The 20,256-nt window shown below is 38.5% G+C and overlaps 1 protein-coding gene across 6 annotated transcripts in view; it reads left to right on the forward strand.

The window, feature by feature from the left end:
* LOC145999692 (acetylcholine receptor subunit alpha-like) overlaps positions 1-20,256 on the forward strand; it is a 781,663-nt gene that overhangs the window by 572,283 nt on the left and 189,124 nt on the right. For all 6 annotated transcript variants that reach the window (XM_083136909.1, XM_083136910.1, XM_083136912.1 and 3 more), the window contains exon 5: positions 6,520-6,629. In XM_083136909.1, the coding sequence (XP_082993035.1) occupies positions 6,520-6,629 (110 nt within the window). The remainder of the gene's footprint in view (positions 1-6,519; positions 6,630-20,256) is intronic.

A 20,256-nucleotide genomic window follows, 5' to 3' on the forward strand; every position in this document is an offset into this window, starting at 1 on the left:
CATGGCCGTGAAATCGTAGAAAACCTTTTATTTGTACTTTTCTTGCACAATTTAGCTGAAAACGAGGCTAAATTAACCATTATTGTAGAAGTAAAACTTTAAATAAAAGGCTCATATTTTACTCTTGAGGTAGAAATGTGATGCGACTTAGCTTCTGCCTGGATTATTAAAAAAAAAAAAAAAAAAAGGTGTGTCAACTCAGATTTCGCACACGATAACGTTCAGGTTGCACCTGAGAACAACACTAACAAATTGCGCATTCTCCCAGAAACTCACTGAATTACAGTACGTGGTATTACATCTCTCTTGGTAGGGTATCTCAGATCGAATGACCATACATATAATTTTCACAAATTCACATTGATTAAAATTACAAATGTTATTATGGGGATCCTAATATCCAATTTTGCCTTAGTTCAAATAACGGAAGACATATGTCTCTAGTTGAGTTGGTGTTATAAGTCCACTTTATGCACATTAAGGCTAATCGGGACTGGACCTACAGTTTAAACTGGGATCCGAACTACTTGTGAATCCACCGGGTAACGAACCCGAGACCACATATGTCTCTAAAATGATCACTAGGTACTAATAAAAAGAATAACTTAATCGTGAAAGTAAAGTACAGAATTCTTCGTCTTAAAGGCAAAGTGAAATAATTGGAAAAAAGGGAGATGAAGATGGGGTCCAGATCTGTGCAGTTGGAGTCGGCATCGTGAAGAAATCGAGCGTTATCAGAGGGTCTCCAAAACCTTACGACATCTCTAAGAGCAGATAGAAATCAGCCGTCGATTTCAGGAGACACATAGCGAGGGAACACCTCCAGGGGGAAGGGTTGCTTCAGAGAATGGATCGAACCCTTTACAGTTGAGAAGTACCGTTACTAGAGACTTCAACATTAATAATTTTTCTATTCTTCAATCATACCATTCCGTACCTTAGGAATAATATTAGTTATTACTGATATATATTAGTAATATTATTATTAATAATATAATTTCTTCTAATTAATATCCCATGATACATTTTTCTGTTCCTTATCGCCACATATGGTCAAGGTTATGAAAACCGTACCAAATTACTTATTGAAACACTTGGAAAAGAAGAATTGGGGTCTTTGATCTGGTAAACACTCTTGCGTAAATACTCAAGCAGTGCAATATCAGGTAATAGGCAGAGAAAAATATAGCTGGGACACGAGATTTTTGGGAAAAGATTTCATTGATAGATTTGGTTCATCTCACTTCGCATATCTCCAACTTCCAGCTAATCGCGAAGGTATGATGATATCATGAAAGTGATGACGGAATACTCACAAAGAACACCCATGCAACGGCCGGGATTCTAATCCGAGACTCCTGGCGTTGTAGCGCGCTGTGATAACCGCCCATCCACAGGGTAGGTGTGGAATCATGCGAGATGTGACTAGAAATAACCAAACAAATATGAATTACAAATACTTTTCCGACTTACCTTCTGCAGGTACATGCGCAATAATTCTAACTCGCATAATTGTTTTGGCACTGGAATATCGGGAAGGACATGTTTTTTTTTGTGTCTTTCTCCTTCATTTCGTTTGAGTTTTAAGTCCACTTTACGTTTTCCTTCCTGGTTGTTTCTAGAACTTGTGCATTCAACATATAGGGTACTTGATATTTCGACATCGATAACAGTTTTTTGGTAAAACATGGCGAGAAAGCGAATATTGTCTAGATGTGCTCTGGACTGATAGCAACATACAAATGGAATTGGACTATAATTTTAACAAAAATGCAGTCGTGTGTGTAACAGTTTATAATTATTTTTTTGAAATACTCGAATTGTTTTTACTCTAGCTAACCGGTGCCGTACAAGAAACGTAGTTACGTGAGAGGGGAGCCTCAGAGCCCACACATTTTTTTCACTACAGTTCAAGAAACAATTTGGTTATTGAATCAATGCTTCTCTTGTTGTTCAGTGCAGTTACATTAGAATTATAATGATTACAAAATTTAACGTCGTTAAGAAAAATAATAACCAATTATTGCGTGAATATTGCACACATATTTCCATTCATTAAACCTGAAGAAAACCATATTAATGTTGCATCACCGGTTTTTATGTTTAAACACCTGCAGTTTTGTAATAATTAAAAGAAACTTACCATCACTACCAACTAACTGTAAAGAGTGTTACAGGAATGAGTGTCATGCCAGAACACACACCCTAGAGGGCGATAAGCCCACCGCGTGAATTTTGCCTTCCAAGTATGATCTTATAAACAAAAGTAGTACAGAAGCATTGTAAATACTCTAGGGACCAATGTAATTTATTCTCAATTTTTAATAAAGTTATTCACAGTTGAAAAATCGAAAAACAAGACGTGGTGGACCTAGCATCCGAACCACTGCAGAATATATCTCTGCAGGGGATGGAATCCTTCATATCAAGGCAGTGATGAATTCGGAGGTTGACCGGGTGGGAGGAAGGTAGAATCCCTCCGGAAATTAAAAGTTCCCCCAGAAAATTTTAATATCGCACTAGATCATTCGGACAATAGCTAAGAAATTTGGCAACCATGTTCACTTTGGGATTCTTTCATTCTCTTTAATTTAATGTATAACGTACTTCTTCTGGCTTATCCTGATTTTATAGTTAAAAGTCAAAATAATGAATGAATTTGAATTACTATTAGTAAATAATAACACACGATTTCATTGCAAATCAACAATGGATACTTGTAGAGCGACAGGACTGGTGTAATGTAAGCTTCTATTTTTTAAACCAATTTCAACTTCTTGCATCTACTTTAGCGATTAGTCAGTCACCAGTTTGCAGTGAAATGGTGGTGACGTGCTTGTGCAATTTTATCGAAATATACACTTGATTCAATTTAATTACATATCAGAACTAAGGGACAATTTTAAAATATAAGTATTGACTTTATTAGTATTACAATCTGACGCCTAATAATCCCCCCGTAAAATTCCATGTCCTCCTCTAGAAAAGTGTCTGGATTCAACACTGTGTCAAGGTAACAGGGTTTCACTATCTTCCATATCGAACCCTGGTCTCTCCATACATCTTTTCCAATTCCTGACGTCTAAACTCATATTCACATCCTCTCTCTTTCAGCTAGTGTTTCTATTTTCTGATGTAGATTTTTTTGTCAACTCTAGAGTTTTTTATTGGCAATGCACTTGAACATTTGGCCTGACTTGCAGACATTATACATTTTCTATTTATATGAAATAAAAAATGCATAGTTGAGATCAAATGTTTAAGCAGAATGTTTGAAGGAATCGCACCAATGGATCATATTAATGATGACGTCACATCAGACGACAAACTAGGATTTGAGTCTATGGACAGGCCGAACGTGTTTTTTTCCTATCCCGAAATTGATACGAAATTGAAATTTCCATGGGAAGGGTTAGCTTTAATTATTGTAACAGCAGTTATAAAACAAAATTGCGATGGGTATCCTACATAAATGTAAGGATGAGATTTCGGAAAATATATCTATATATATAACACATATCTTACAGAGAATAAGATAGAGAATAACCGGAGTAAGAAAATCGTGCATTTTTATACACAATCTAGACATTTCAGTTCCGAACACAGCCGAAGCAACCCCGAAGCTCACCCGATCTCAAGTAAGTCAAGCTGCTGATATGGATGATGGGAAACGAGCAGCATCAGCGGCGGCGCCCATTGGCTGCGATTCCGGATCGGACGTCGTTAGGAGCTTTCGCCTTACTCGATTTCCTACACCATTTAGTGTTTACATTCTCATGTGTAAGGTATGTGTTACATATAGACGTATTCTCCGAAATCTTATCTTTATATTGATATAGGATACGCATCACAATTTTCCTTCATAAATGCTGTCACAATTCTTAAAGCTAAAACTTCCCATGGAAATTTCAATGGCTCCGGAGAGGAGAAAAACACGTGATAGATTTGTTTGGACTCATGACGTCACATTAATATGATCCATTGATGCAGAAAGAAATACTCACTCACATGATGCACTTTGGTGTTACGTTGTGTTACCTTTACGATATAAGAAAATGCATCAAAATGCAAAGCAGATTCTTCGCAGAGGCCATAAAACACACTTTAGTGCATCAATCAATGCATTTCTGGTGCATCAATGGATGTGATGCATTTAGTCTTCTGTGTGTACCTCGTATTATTTTATACTAACGACAGTACTGCATTGTTGATTATTTTATATGAGCACGAATATTGTGTACAGTGCTTTTAAATGGTTTCATTTCCCTGTTTTTGCTACAGCAACAAGAAGAATTCAGCTCGCTTTAGCAGTTCTACAAAAAGTGTTCATCTCTCTTGTTTTGCACGATGGTCTTTCCACCCAGCTGCAGCCGTATCGCCACAATCCTCCCGTTTCTCTATCTCGACCTCTTTCTTGCGGAGCTCGCGTGTCGTGTCTCTCACGGTCCACTTCATTCCAAGGACAAAATTGCGAGGAGATCACAAAAGGAAGGAGTGATGGAAGGCCCAACGTCACGGCTGCACCTTCTGGGTCTTCATTCGGAGGCCATCAATTACAACACTTGACTCGCCGTAGGTGGGAAGAGACGATCCCTAAACAACCACCGACCCCTTTGTGTCCGCCAAGGGCTCTCCAAGAAATGAAATGTATAGAGCAATGGAGATCTAAGGTTTCCTATTGTCCTCTATTCTCTACTCTACTCTCGATACTCTAGAGAAAAAGGAAAAAGAAAAAAATCTTATTATCAAAATGAACTTGTACAGGAGAAAATTGCCATTGTCATGGATTCATTGAAACACACCTTAAAATTATTTTAATTTATTAGTTTTTTTTACAGGAAAGCCACGTAGTGGCAAACCATGAGACAATACACGATCCTTCATTGTTTTCATGACGTAGTGGTAGTTGAAAGAATTTGAACGCGATTTCCATTTAGTCCTTGACAACAGCCATCTTCTACAGATGCCACATTTGTATTTCAAACTAGAATTTAACTGTGATTATCGTCTTCAATTCTTAATTTGCCAAGTGCAGTACGATATTGCGATGACGTACAGTTTCTCGGCCAAACCATGTGGAGACGTGGCATCGAATGCCATTGAGTCTCATAAAGGTGGGCAGCCTGAAAGTGGTATGCTACGTTGAAAATTCAAGCACTTTCCATTGAGACAACTTTAATATCTTTCCATTTATCGGTATGTATGTTCAGTAATAACAAAGTTTCCTATCAGTCCGGACTTTTTAATCACCTGGATTTAGAACAGGGAATTGACACAATACTATATTTATATTCACACAATGTATATATTTAATTTTTGTAAAATTATAGGATATTTAGTAATTTATAGGAATTAATTATAATTAATTATAACTAATTATAGGAATTTATATTCATGCATTATCTAACCTAACATAACTTCGGCTCCCATTGGCTTCCAATTTTCAAATTTTGAATAGCAATAATTTATGTATCGCATGTGCGTTATTTGGAGAAAAAAATGGAGGATCTGATTTTCAGAAAATGTTCTACCTAAATTTCAATTACACCCCTCTCAAATAATTTCCCCCCTAACTTAGGCATGTAATATCACGTGTGAAAGAGTCAGTAGGTGCCATGATTGCCGAAATATTCCGATTTGAAATTATCAATATGGTGAAAACAATGGTCAAAATCGCACATTTTTGGAAATACAAAAGATATGGATCTGCAAATTAGCATAGGTTCCTGTCGCATATGGTTCTTTCAGTATAAGGTAGGTGAGCCAAAGGTAATCCGTGTTCACAAGGTGGCCCACATTATATCATATTATCATAATATCATGTTAGTATTTAACACAGCTAACAAATGGAACTGCATTAATATACCCAATCCCTCTCAGGTGCACCATGCAGAAAACGAACTGTCTCCGGCTGCAAGCAGCCATTTTATTCAAGTTTTTGTGGAACCCCTGACACCGTAGGGACTGTGCAGACCAGTCCTCCACAGAGGTCGGCTGTCAAAAGTTAAAAGATTGACACCAACAATTTTCTCTAATAAGATGTAGAAACGTGAATAAATATTAATAAATATGTTTTCTTGAGCGCAAGCATCATTTTCTAAGCCAACCATAAGCCGTGGGCCACCATCAACTGATATAACGATTTTATATTGTTTTTTTAAAACATTACAAGCAATGTTACAAAATATTTATTTGGTACACCTTGTTAATTAGTTATAAGAGTAATTTATTTTAATTTCAGAAATTTATCTCTCATTAGAAATTTGTAAATTGCCCTAGAAGCTTAACTGCCCTAGTTAAGCTTCTTTTCACCTTTGGCTCACCTACCTTAACAACTTTCAAATAAATCAAAATATGGGAGGTTGAAAAGTGCCTCTCCATTGATTAATTTCACATGGAATGACCCAATCATAGGTAAATAAAAAAGCTCTGCTTTCATAAGATTGCTGTTTTTTTTAACGAAAACCTCAAATCGTTATTATTGACACCATTTTACATATTATTTTTTTCTGCTTCCAGTCTTGGCATGACTACAAGTTGAAGTGGGAGCCCAGAGAATATGGAGGGGTGGAAATGCTTCATGTTCCCTCAGACCATATTTGGAGACCAGATATAGTATTGTATAACAAGTGAGTATATTAGTACTACTATGTCTCATAGTATGGGTGTGTTTCACCTACGTCACAAACTGTTCCATTAAGGTAAAATTTGCCGCAAACATGGCGGCTGCCTGACGTCACATGAAACCCACCTATACTGCATTATATTCAGATTGATTGAGTAATAAATGTACTTTATGTTGTAGACAGCTGTGAACCTAGATTTTTTTTGTCTACTTTGACAGCTTTAAATCATCACTAGTAATAATATACATTATGTTATCTAGCTACAGAAATTAATTTAGTTGAGCGAAAGGTCCGCTAAATATTCCCGTTGGCATGGGTGGCGCCAGGGGGCGCGAGGGGGACCTAAAATGGATGAGAAGACAGGTGACTGGAGAAGTTTACATAATTTAGAACTACATGATTTGTTTTCATCTCCAGATATCATTAGAATGGTTAAATCAAGGAGACTTAGGTGGGCAGGCCATGTGGCACGAATGGGAGAGGAAGGAAGAGTTTACAGGATTTTTGTTGGGAAACCTGATGGTAAGAGACCAAGACGAAAATGGAGGGATAAAGTTGAGATGGACCTAAAGGAAATAGGTAATGATGGAAAAGATTGGATTAATCTTGCCCAGGAGAGGAACAGATGGAAGGCTTGTAATGCTGTAGCCATAAACCTTCTGCTTTAAGAAGGCTAGAGAGTTAGTTAGTTTCAGTTAATATTTCAGTTTACCAAATTTCACATCCATAGGTCGAATGGTTTCGGAGATACCGGAAGGAAAATATTAGATACATGTATCGATCGTTCTACTCCCATTCCCAGAAGAAGGATGTGTGTCGAATTTGTAGTCTGTTCAGCTAACGTTTTCTAGGTACTAAATGTCACTACGTTTTATGATTTACCTTAGCGGGATATCAAAATGACACATGATATTGTTTGTTGTTTCTCACCGTCAAACGAACAATGCACATAACCTTGTGATTGTTGATACAGCAGTTACTGATGTTGTGGCAGTTTACATGGACGGAGAGAAATAAATAGACTGTGTATAAGTTAAAATCAATTACGTAATTAATATTTACACGCATAACATATATGGTTCTCTCGCTGTAAGCGTATAAGCTTATTGCACATACATCGTATGCTCGTATTACCGCCAACTACTTCAATAAACGTACAAATGTATATTTTTCAAATGTTTGAAAGGTTTGTAGAATGCTTCTGAGTTAGTTTACTTTTAGCATAGTTACAGAAAACTGAATTTCCTTAAAATGAGTCAAAAGAAGTACTTTATGGTGTATATTCACGATTTTTATTTCGAAAGATGAACATCAATATTAAATATATTCGCACTTTTATTATGAAATGGCATATAAACTTAATATTAGGATCGTAAAATTCTTATTATAAATCCTAAATCAAGGACAAATTAAAAAATGAAATTATTTTTTGTACAGCACGTTCGAAATATGATAATGAGATTTTTGATCACACTTCTTTGTAGGAAAGGTTTTCATTGCAGTTGAACATAATTTTGCCATGTGAAAATTGACAATGAGAATCCTGTAGACAGGACATAAACTTCCCCTAAAATATATAGAAACAAGCTTTTATGACGAATTGGAAAAAAAAAAAATTCTTATAATGTTAGGAAATACAGACTTCAAGCATTGTGTCTTCCAGCCTATGGTTATAAAACGGGCAGATATTTTGATTAAGGACCGAACTATACGCGTTTTCCCTTTTCTTTTTCCAGTACATTTATTCGTAAGGAAATGAAGCCAAGTGCAATAAAGTAGAGGTGACATCGACGTTAATTTAGCCATGGAAGGGAGTTCCTTTCCATTTCATCTTCATATTATAGGTTTTTATATCTTCCCGAAATAATGGTAGATGCCGCCTTCTGCAGGTGGAGACTGGGGTCTTAATCTGTTCTCAGCTCAGATGAAGTTAATAAGTAAATTCCTGCAATTTGAAGAACTTAGCTTGTACAATACAATCGGTCAATACGATAATTTTGCAACATTTTTCATTATAGTCCAAAAATGTTTGCGCTCTTGCAAAAAAAAAAAAGGAGAATCGTAAAAGCTATAATGGGACTTCACTTTACAAATTCACTGTAGCGTAAATCAAGTGCTCAGTCGTTAGGGCGTGCTTTCATGGATTAAGTACTTTGGAGCGTCTGTTAATAAATGAAAAATGAAGTTGAGTATGATGACATAGGCTGAATGCCTTTTACGAAAATGTGTTACTTTTGTGACGATATAAAAAAAAATGTCTGTATCTGTGTCTGATCACAGATGTTGATATTTTTTGTTCGTAATATATGCAAATTATATGCATTAACAGACAATTAATTATATCTTTATGAAATTAAAATCAAAACTAATTACCATATTAATTCATTTTGTGGAATTCCCCATTAGTTGAAAGAAAGAAATTTGCAGGTGGTACAAATATTGTGAGTAATTAGGATATTCAACTTGGCACTTTTTAGAACGTTTTGCGTAAACATGTTTACTTGACTTTATTGCATGTAATTTTAGTTTACGGTGTTATTTTCTGTTATTTGTGCATTCCAATGTAAAATGGATAATGCTGTGTTCGAAAGCCACTATCATCTCTGAAATTGGATGCATGTATTATCGGAATGCATGTTTTGTTAAAACGCTCCGGAATTGTCGCTCTAGATAATAATATACTGAACTTATAAACTAATGATTGTTGTTCCCTTCAGTGTCGGACCTCTACTGTTAACATATCGTTGACAGGACTTCTAGGGGCTTTGGATTGATTGATTTACTTTATTTTACTTCGCTTTTTTGACACTTTTGTCTAATTTGCGAAGATGGGGATGAGTGATGATATGATAAAATTGATGAATGGACACTGACGAACATCCATGCCCAGGCCGGGATTCGAACCCTGGCTTCGTAGCGCGATGTGCTAACCACTCCGCGACGGGGTCCGGCTGGTGGCTTTAGAATCGGTTGGAGAAATATTCTTCTGTATGCTCAACAGATCATTTTGCGCCGTCATTTAAATTGGTGCAATGTCATCATGACTCCTTCCCTTCAATGTATTTTTAGTCACATGGCAGACACGGATCTCAACTTGGGCCTATAGAGATCAAATTCATAATTGCAACACTTTAGCAACAGGCGACCCGTGGGAACTCTCGATCCCTTCTTGGGGTTATGTAAAAACTCACCTCACACACATTTGATGTGTCTCTTTTCCTTGAGGAATCAGCCGCGTCTACCAAAAACCTGGGGAAATTGACGGAAATATGGTAGAGAAGTCTCAATACCGCGGAGACTGTGAGAGCTCAGCTGGTAGTGCCACCCAAGCAGGGTATGAGAGTGCACTTTGCAGGGTGGTGTGACGGTAAATTCCCACCGGGAATCCTCGGCCTCCATCGAACAGCTGATTCTTGTTATCTTCAGTTGCTCTTCTTCGTGCAGATTTCTGCTCAGAAATTTCCTGCTCACACAGGGCTCACGACAAAGACGTGTCTGTGTTCTTTGACACACTTGCACCGCCTCCATTACATTGTTGTCTCCCAAAACTTCTGACGCCGCAGATACTCTTTCAAAGAGGACAAGAGGAAGCAAATGGTTTTAAGTCCAGTGTGTACGGTGGATGTTTCAACACCTGAATATCCACTGTATGCGCAGCCGTATGAGGGCGGGCGTTGTCATGAAACAGCTATTCTCCTCTTGAGAGAAACCCCAGAGTTTAGATCATATCACGAACTTCAATATGTAACATTGCGTCATTGACACCCCAGATGATGATCATAATGACTTTCCCAGCCGTGGCCCGTGTATTGATTATTTTCCTTTTTGGCTGGAGACTGTATCTTCCACTGTATCTATTGTCTCTTACTCTCTGTTTCATAAAGGTGCACCCAAGACTCGTCCGTGTCCGAGAAAAACATCTCCTACACGACCATAACGATCCAAATGCTCCTGACAATTCGTCTCCCTCGCAAGCTTGTGATTATCGGCCAGCTACCGTGGGGTTCATCTGCTATACATTGTACCCGAGGTCTTGACTCTTGCTAAATTCTACGGCAATTTCATGAATATTGGCTCGCTTGCAGTCACAGATTCGTTGCTCGAGCTGCTGTTGTTACACTAACTGGTCCTTGACTTCGGTGTTGTTCACTGACATTTTATCTTATGTTTTTAAAACTTTCCAACAATTCGTACACTTTTGCCTGACTCAAACAACTGAGACAGTGGAGTCGCCATACTGCACGTGTTACTGCGCAGGCGCAGAAAACTCACTACTCCCATAAAAGTCAACACGACCAAAGAATATGCCAAGACTTTTCGCCTCCAGATGTGGAAGTTTTGAAGTGCAAAAAGCTGTGTTGGCATGCTTCTCATTGTTGTCCAGTCGTAATTCACACTGTTTCTGCTGTTAACATGCACGCTTGGATAGCAGTTCAGGATGAGGCAGAGAATTTCCTAACCGAGTCGTAAGTTTGTCAATGCACTATACCACAAGTATTCCAGTCACCATGATGGGGCCTCGCCGATGTCGTAGTGACAGCTTCGTCGCCTTGTAATCAAGGGGTCTCGGGTTCGGTACCCGGTGGAGGCACATAGTGGTTCCGATTCCACTTTAAATTGTAAGTTCACGCCCGATTAGCCTTACTGTGCATAAAGTGAACTTACAACACCAACTCAAAGTCCAGGCACCATGGCAACTGGACGAATCTGATTGGTTCAAGGGGTCATGTGACCCAGCCTGTGTTTGAACGCAAAAGGCAAAAATAAAATTTAAAGTTTGTTCTTTGATCGTGTGGGCTTCAGGGTTTTTGCTAAGGAACCATTTTCTGTCTCGAAGTAAGATTTTTCCGTTGTGCATACATTTCCATGAGTTTTATAATAAAATTCCCTTGATTTAATGACTTACCCTCGTAAAATATTGTACCTCCTCATCAGACGCGATGACGAGAAGTGACGACGACGGGTTTGTTTTGCAGTGCTGTCCTTCAATGATATCAATGTAATTATTTTCACTACAATTCACATGTGAAATGTTGAACTCTCTCAACTCTTGAGATTTCCTACCCTCATCACGGACTTTCAGTATGCATTGCGCAGTCCCTAGTGGTCCCCTGGCCCGAAAGTTAACTTTCAGGACGGTGAAAGGATGGTCAAACGATGCCACTGTATGCTGCGGTCAGGGGCTAACATTCAGTATTTACGCTCTGGCTGAACTATTCCGTAGAGCATAAACATACCTCTTTCCCGCAAAAGCTGAATTTAGGCAGGACACAATGAAGATACATTCTGCAGCCTCCCAGATGGCGCAGTGGTAATCAAGGGGTCCTGGGTTCGATATCCGGTGGAGATACGTACATAGTGGTTCGGTATATTCTGCATTAAGACAGTTCATAAATACTGGACGTTGTGACGAAGCATATACTGGTGTGGTTATGAGAATGATGAGACAGGTCAATGCACCACGTAATGTCGTTGACAAAGGAAACTATTCGAGATAATTTAGGGATATTTCAGACCAAAGTGACACGAGACAAGACACAAGAGACGCGTGTCGCTTGGCAACCAACCGTCAGAAATAAATGAAACCTTCCGAACCGAAGCGATACGACAAGCTGCACTGTGCCTCGGACAGGGCCGTTTTCTCAATCCCGTGTATCGTATCGCTTCCTTCTGTTGTTCGCGCATACGCGGTCAACGTTTTGCTTTAGACTGAAGGGGCCCGTGACGCTTGCCGTTTGTCGATTATGGAGATCTAAGCGAGAATCCACACCGAAGCGGCAAGCAAAAGGGGACACATTTCGCTTACGGATTTCACAAATAAATCAACCAACCTCTCATGCCGTTACTGTTTCAGACGTTTCTGCGGATTGACTCGTTCCCAAGTCATGTGTCGCGTGTCGCGTGTTGCTTCAGTGTGAAATCTCTGTAACGGTAAATTCACAACAAAGCGGCAAGGAATGAGCGACACAAGACCATTTATTCTATAGCAAAACATTCACCGCGCATGCGCGAACAAAGGAACGAGGGGACACAATACATGGTATTAAGAACACAACCCAGTACGAAGGATATGCAAGCAACAAGCGGCACGTGCAGCTTGTAGTGTTTCTTCGATTCGGAAAGTTGCATTGATTACTGAAGGTTCGATTCTAAGGGACATGTGTCGCTTCGGAACAAACCAATCAACAGCAACTTTTCTCATCGCAGCAACATGACAGGCCGCACAAACGTGCATTCGATTGGTGAAATCCTCAAGCGACCGTGCTGCCTGTCGCTTTTGGTGTGAATTCTTCCTTAGGTGTGAATTCTCCGTGCCGCTTGTCCCTGTCGCTTGCCATTTTTCGTTTCGGTATTGAAAGTTCCCTTCCAGCCTGTTATCTTAACACGTGATATTTGTTCCCGTACACCAAATTTTATCCCTCCGTACATAGCGGTTTTAGAAATGCTGGTTGTTTCAGAATGTCCTCTGAGAATTTCACTGCGTACGCTATGGCACACATTGAGTTCCTGAAATATGTTTTCACACAGAGACTAAACTCATTTTGGAAGTGGACGGGCAAACGTTTCGCTGTAAAGTGAAATCTGTGTTGCCTTGTAACTGAACCACATACCACATTTGCAACGTGTCCACATATGTCATTCCTGTCACTGTGATTTCCATGCCAAGGAGAAAGAAAAATGGCGTTTTCCGGGGAAAAGAATGAACTGCTCACTAGCAACTGACATTTTTACTTCTAGGGCGCGTTCCAGAAGTCGCAACAGTTTAATGCGTTAAACGAGTTATGGTCATTGGTTGTTCCATAAGTCCCGGAGTGAAGTTTGTAAAGTTCGTTATGGCGTTCCTTAAGTGGATTTTCGTGCGATGCGTGAACTTCGTTCTCGCACGAAACACACGTACCGGGAGGCTGGTTTGTTCAGTGAAAATCGTCTGCTGCTTACAGACAATGCGCGAGTATGTGGCTTCAAATTGCCCTAGTTCGTAAAAAAAAATAATAATTGAACAGAGAGCTATATCAAGGCCTTACTGATGTTAAGAGTTAATTAAAATTAGCGTGAATGTCTGCAGCCGAGTTTACTTCTGCCATAAGGACTGGACACCATGTGAAAACTTTCTACAAACAAAACACTGCGACTGACGCTTTCATCTAACTGATTTCATCAAGGTCACCAGATCAGTTATTTTCGTTCCATTCGTTCGTTTTGTAAAGACTTAAGGAACACGTCCCTAGTATGCTGATGTAACTTGATAAATTTGCGAACCTGGTTCATAGAAAATGATCGTTGGTCTGGTACTGAGCTAAATATTTGAGCAAATTTGGATAATTTGTTTCAAGATGGTGTACGACACAGCTTTCCCTGAAGTCGCCAAGACGCCAAAGTCTGCACATTTCCATTAATTCTCGCATTGTTATCAGTATAGATGAATGTGTGGGACTGTTACAACTTCTAACATGTAGATGATGTCACTGACAAGTCATTTTGCAAGACTTGCGATGAAGCTGTAACAGGTAAATTTGAACCCTCATGTGACGCTCTTAGAAGTATGCGTAGAAGATACAGCACCATCTTGTCACGCCTAAGAAGTAGAAAGATATCAGTCATCTTATTAGGCACGTCTTCAGTTCTTGTACATCACTTCCTCATCTCTGTATGTCAATGATGACCGTGATAAATATGGAAGGAAACTGGAATATACACGTGACTCACATTGCAGGGATTATTTCAGCCAAAAAATAGGCAGGTTCGACCAGGATTCGAACCTGGATCTCCGTCATACAATGGCGTTTCTCTACCAACATTTTTTAAAGGATAAGCCCTAAGCGATAGTTCATCATCATTCTCTTCGTCTCTGTTTTTCGTATATCAGGGGGGTCCATTTCTCGGTTTTCAAGGCAAGCTTTCCAAAAATTCAAGGATCCAGCCAGATGTGTTTTCTGTTTCAACCTTACGTATTACCGCCTCTCACCACACGAATATATTAACAATATAGAGCGTCTGTGTGATTCCAATTAATCCAAAATTCTAATTCAATAAAGAAATGGTACATGTACTATTTAAAATATTCAATTTAAGGTATGGAGTTTACATTTGCCATTTCACATAATAAGACTCGAAATACATGTACAAACACAAGTCACAAATGTTCGGGAATATACAAATCTACGAAACATTCTTAATGTATACGAATTTCAAAGTCAAATTTACATAACCAACTTCAAGATATCTAGCAATAATCTTCTGTCTGTCAGATACATTTTTCAGCAGAGAACACTAAAAAAGTAAACTGATTGAGAGAATTCTGTTTTATTTAACGCAGCTTTATTTATTTTCCTTCCTTGACAAAAATAAAAGCTAAACTCTGAAAACTTGCCTCGGGGCATTTGTAAATGTATGAATTCATTTGGATTAATAAAAGTTACAATTCTTCACGTCTACGGAGAAAAATTAAAATAGAATTCACGCATAATTCCCGGAACCAATAATTCACACATAATTAACGGAATTCAAGGAATTCCCGATGAATAGCCACCCTGTATATATAGGTTTTTCCTCTATTATCTGTTCTCGCATTGAGGACAAACACAAACTTTCGGAATACGAACCCAGGAACCCTGGCTGTGCTAACCACTTTGCCATGGAGGTTGACAGCTACCGAGCCAGAACAGTTTTCGCCAAAACAGGTAATAAAAGCGGAAGCGAAAAATCAGGCACTGTATTCCAGAGCCCGGGTTTGAGACATTGTCTAGCCAGCAGTTTTCTCTTAATTACCTGTGCCTGGCAAATTATAAACTAGGTTATTTGTATTTCTATTTGTATAGCAAGAAAACGATTGATACACTCTTCTCCTTCATATACACACGATGCTGGATCATTGCTGAAGACCTGGAATATACTAAGGTTAATTACCAAGTACGATCTCAAGACAAGTGACTTTGACGAGAACTATCTTCGAAGCGTTGGACTCTTGTACTAAAGTACAGTACACAACATTGACTTTTATTGCCATTTTCCTATATACTAAAATATTTAAACTGCAAACCTCTCAATTGCTTACCTATATATGTTGCATTGTAGTGGAAAAATAACAGTTTTGTAAATTTTATGCCCACCCAAGTCATCAGAACATAACTTGAAAAGTTCAAAATCTTCCTGCAGAGTATGCCAAAACTTTGATTTTTGACTACGTGAATCTCGAGTTCAGCAATTTTCATCCGCTATAGATATTTCCTTACTATATTAGCTTGCAAACAAATTCATTGTTGGGACAAATACTAACACGTAGACTACTACATAGGAAATATTTCTATTCATTCATCCTACACGCAACACAACTGTGTGATCCGTTTCAGAAATGTAAGAATACTATTTCTGCACTGTGGTAACATCGTGGAGGCACATTGTGGTTCAGATCGCACTTAAAACTCAAGGTCCAGTCCCGATTAGGTTACCTGTGCGAAAACAAAACTTCAAAGAACATCAACACACAAACACATCGTTTACGAATATTACGACACACTCGATATCCCTCCCAAATTTTACTCTCAGCACACCCCTGTTGAAAACAGAATCCACGTGTTCGAGAGCTAAAGTATCTCTCATATTCTGAGAATATTACATTACATTAGTTCTCGAAATGAAGAAAATGTTTCGAGTAATGGCCTCGTTATTAATCCCAAAAAGCTTATTTATAAGTAGGTAATACGGTATGTTCTGGAACAGGGGAAACCCCTACAGGGGAGCCCTATTTTTCCTTTCGAAAAAGTTGATTTTCCAATAAATTTTCATGGTTTTAAGACCGACCTTAACATCTCGAAAGGCATTTTTCTAGCAGTGATCATGACAACATTTTATGTTCTTAAAAAAGTTCCTTTCAGGCACTTTTCACGAAGCCTCAAAAAAATCTTAGGCCTCTTCCAAAAACATGAAATGTTGTCATGGTCACAGCTATAAAAATTCCTGTTTCGAGATGTTAAAGTCTTAAAACCATGAAAGTTTATGGGAATATCAACTTTTTCGAAAGGAAAAACTCCCCTGTAGGGGGTTCCCCTGTACCAGAACATACCGTATGTACACGTATGCTCATGCATGGAAACTTTAATTTTAATTACATTTTCTGGAGTAAATCCCACGAAATACTCTTGGGGAAATTGCATACTGCTACATTTTGCTCGCTTGTATACAATTTATAGCTGCGTTCGACTGTAAAATGATCTCCTAAATAGGATAACTAATAGGATAACTAAGTGCTGGGGGAAAGGCCAATTATCTAATTAGCGCCATTAGCGATTTGCCTGGAAGTCACGTAATGGCTTTGTCTCCTCAGGCCATCCCAATATGGCTGTGTTTTGGATCGACAATCGGGTCCTTTGATTGTCTACATTTAACGCATATCTCACAGCGGTCATATGATGGGAAACAACTAACTCTATTCGAAGACATGATTTGAAAGGAAGGGATCACATACTGCCTTACTTACATGAGTTTAAATGGCTTCATATAACACGACGCAAAAAGCTTCATCTAGCCTTCACGATATTTAAAATTCCACAAACTAAAACACGGACATACTTACACGAAAAACGCCAATTTAGACAGGAAATACACAACTAAATGTACGGCCATGAAAATAGTCAGCTGGGCAGAATTGCGCTGGTGCTACATGTGGGAAAAGCAAAGCGAGAGAGGAACAATAGTCGCTGGTTCCCGTGCACTGTGTGGCAACGTCAACCGGGCTGCGTTGCCTAGCTCGAGCGTCAGACAGACCTCTCTCCGTCGCACTTTTGTGTCATCCCTGAACATTCGAGCAAATGCTATCAGTTTGTATAACATGGATTACAAAGACCAGCTCTACCACGAGATCTTTCATTCTCTTAAGCCTCCGAAGACACTGGGTTGTGCTCCGACGTGCCAAGAGCGCGAACTTCTATAGCCGTTTTCACCTTCAGAAGACACAACGGCGCTTATGGAGAAACCGTACAGTGTTGCCAATACAGCGCTAGCTCATGTCGCCGGGAAATGATGAGCTTCCTTCACAATTTAGGTGTTACATATTTTATATATATAATGATAATTATATGTAATTATTAATATTAATATTATACTGTGAACATTACTGTTCATTAGCATGTCATTTTCCCATTAGATTTAATTTAATACACAGGCACATTTAATATTCATTCGCCTTTCTCTGTAATTATTTCATAGAATAACATTGAGATATGGTAATGTGTTACATTGTCTATGAATTTATGTGTACGTTGGAAACTGAAAGGTGATCTTCATTTCAGTATTAATGTCGACAGTAATGTAAACAAAAACAACGTGTATTTGCGACAACACTACTGTTGCTCACAACAGCAGCATTGGAAATAATTGTCGATTATTAAATTAAAGTAATTGCAATTCTATTATAACAAACTGAATGAAGTTAATATTTTTACTGAATGGAAATAAAATAACAACTCGAAAACTTGGTGGTGATTAGCCGGAATGCTACGGTGAGCCAGCTCAAGATGGCTAGACAACGTCTCCTTACTTCGCGCGCATTTCGGGTTAAAAAGAAACTCGAAATGCATGGAAGTAATATTTCTGGGAACCTTTGAGTGGTTATAAAAACTAATTTCATTATTTTCTTCACAACTTTGTCGCTGGAAGTTTTTACTTGGAATTTTGTTTTCACAGAAAATTTGAGTTTTTAATTTATCTAAAAATATGTAAACAAGTTACCACTTTTTTGAGCTCACCATCGTATTCTCTACAAAATTTCCTGCAAAACTGCAGGTACCGATTTTACGTAAGCTAAATTTGTAAATCGAGAAATTTCACAACAGCGCGCTCGTATTTCCCATAAGAAAAGCATTGCCCATAAGAGCCCATTGTGTCTTCTGAACGTGAAAACGACTATACCACCCGCCTATTTTCATAGCCGCGCGTTTACACGACTCGACAGAGTACAGAACGTCATCTGGATAATATTTCAAAAACGATATTCCTGCAATCTTTCAAAACTGACTATGCACATTGTTGAAATCCGCTACCACTAGATGTAACATGGCAACAGCTTGTAACAAAAGTCTTTCTTGATGAGCAGGGATAGAGCCTCAGTACATATAACTAGATTCAGCATGCTTGAGTTGAAATCGACACCAAATAGTAGAGCACATGCGAAGCAGAAACGAAGAACTTTTGATTTGTGTGAATGAGTATAATTCATTGTATCTGTTTGTATAGGGTTAATTACTGAAATATTTAGCAAAGATAAATGTAATTGAATACTTGAATCTATCATAGTAGTATCATACCTTTTGTTTGTAGAAGTTTTGCGGGTTAACTGATAGAGCTGGCTCATGTTAAAAATAGAGAGGATTAACACTTGCAGTTAGCTGGGACCTTGTTAAACCTCGGAGGAGCTTACGTAGATTTGTTTGACGGGAAAATCTTCTGGGTTTTGTTGTTGGGCCGTTAACCTGCGCGTTAAGAAAAGGAGCTTCATTTTTCACTCGATTCCTCCCCTGCCTTGTTATCACTGCGATAAACACCCCTTGGTGTTCTTGCAGGGAGAACTGTTTTAGACACAAGCTTTTCTCGAGGAAACAAATAGCTGGTTCCTTATTACATTGAACCTTCTGAACAAGGGAAGGCAGACTACATGCATGCGGCCTTTTTATGGGGTTATTACGATTCAAACGTTCACGCTACAATCACTATTATTACATAATAGTTATCAATAGAGCTAGGACCTAAAAAACATCAACGTATGATCTTATGACCTAATTGTTTTTAAAAAATATGAACTATAATTTGAAAAATATACCCTTACAACTGAACTGTTTAAAACATCAATATTTAACATGTGCTGAGATATTTTCATATACTATTTTTAATTCACTTTATGAGCCCTGAGTTGCAATGAGAAATGAATTCTTTCTGTAAATTTTCAAATACAAATGATTGCCCATTTTAAGCAAGCAAGGCTTTGTAACGCAGAAAGCTTCTTTCTACTTCGACTGACACACGAGGAGCATATTTAAAGTGAACAATGTCATTCTGCTCAAGTTCTGTAGTGTAGAGATAAAGTTTTCCTCTCAATAATTTCTTTTACAAAACAGCACAGTTTTATTTTGCAAAACAATCCTCATTTTCGTTGACACTTGTTCCAGCTCCCACTGTTGTCTAGGGTTACTAGGGGAGTAAGGGGTGCTCCTTCCACGTAGTGCACCCAATAGTCAACCTCACTTCCACGTAGTACACCCTGGACTGCAGACTAACGAGGCTCTGTTGTCCTTTGTTTTGTCCTTATTTGTGCTGAGTGCTCCTTTACAGCCTGAGCTTTTAACGAAAGTCAGAAGATTTTAATATTTTATGATTTTAGTTATGCAACGTTAGAGTTGTTATGTGTAACGATAAGGGGCTGGACCCCGTTTAATGTGACGGGTGTAAAATGGCCTTAGTGCTGACGCACCCAAAATTTTAAAATCAAATCAAATCAAATCTAGTATTACTAATACAGGAGTTGGAGTCCTGTCCAATGCTGGTCATGTTCCATATTTGATTTCACGCCATTGGCAATTGGAACTACGTAGAGTGGATTTGCTGTATTATTGTTGTTATGATAAGACCTTTTAAACGA

This window comes from Lepisma saccharinum, chromosome 15 (assembly GCF_977018435.1).
Source record: "Lepisma saccharinum chromosome 15, izLepSacc3.1, whole genome shotgun sequence".
NCBI lineage: Eukaryota > Metazoa > Arthropoda > Insecta > Zygentoma > Lepismatidae > Lepisma > Lepisma saccharinum.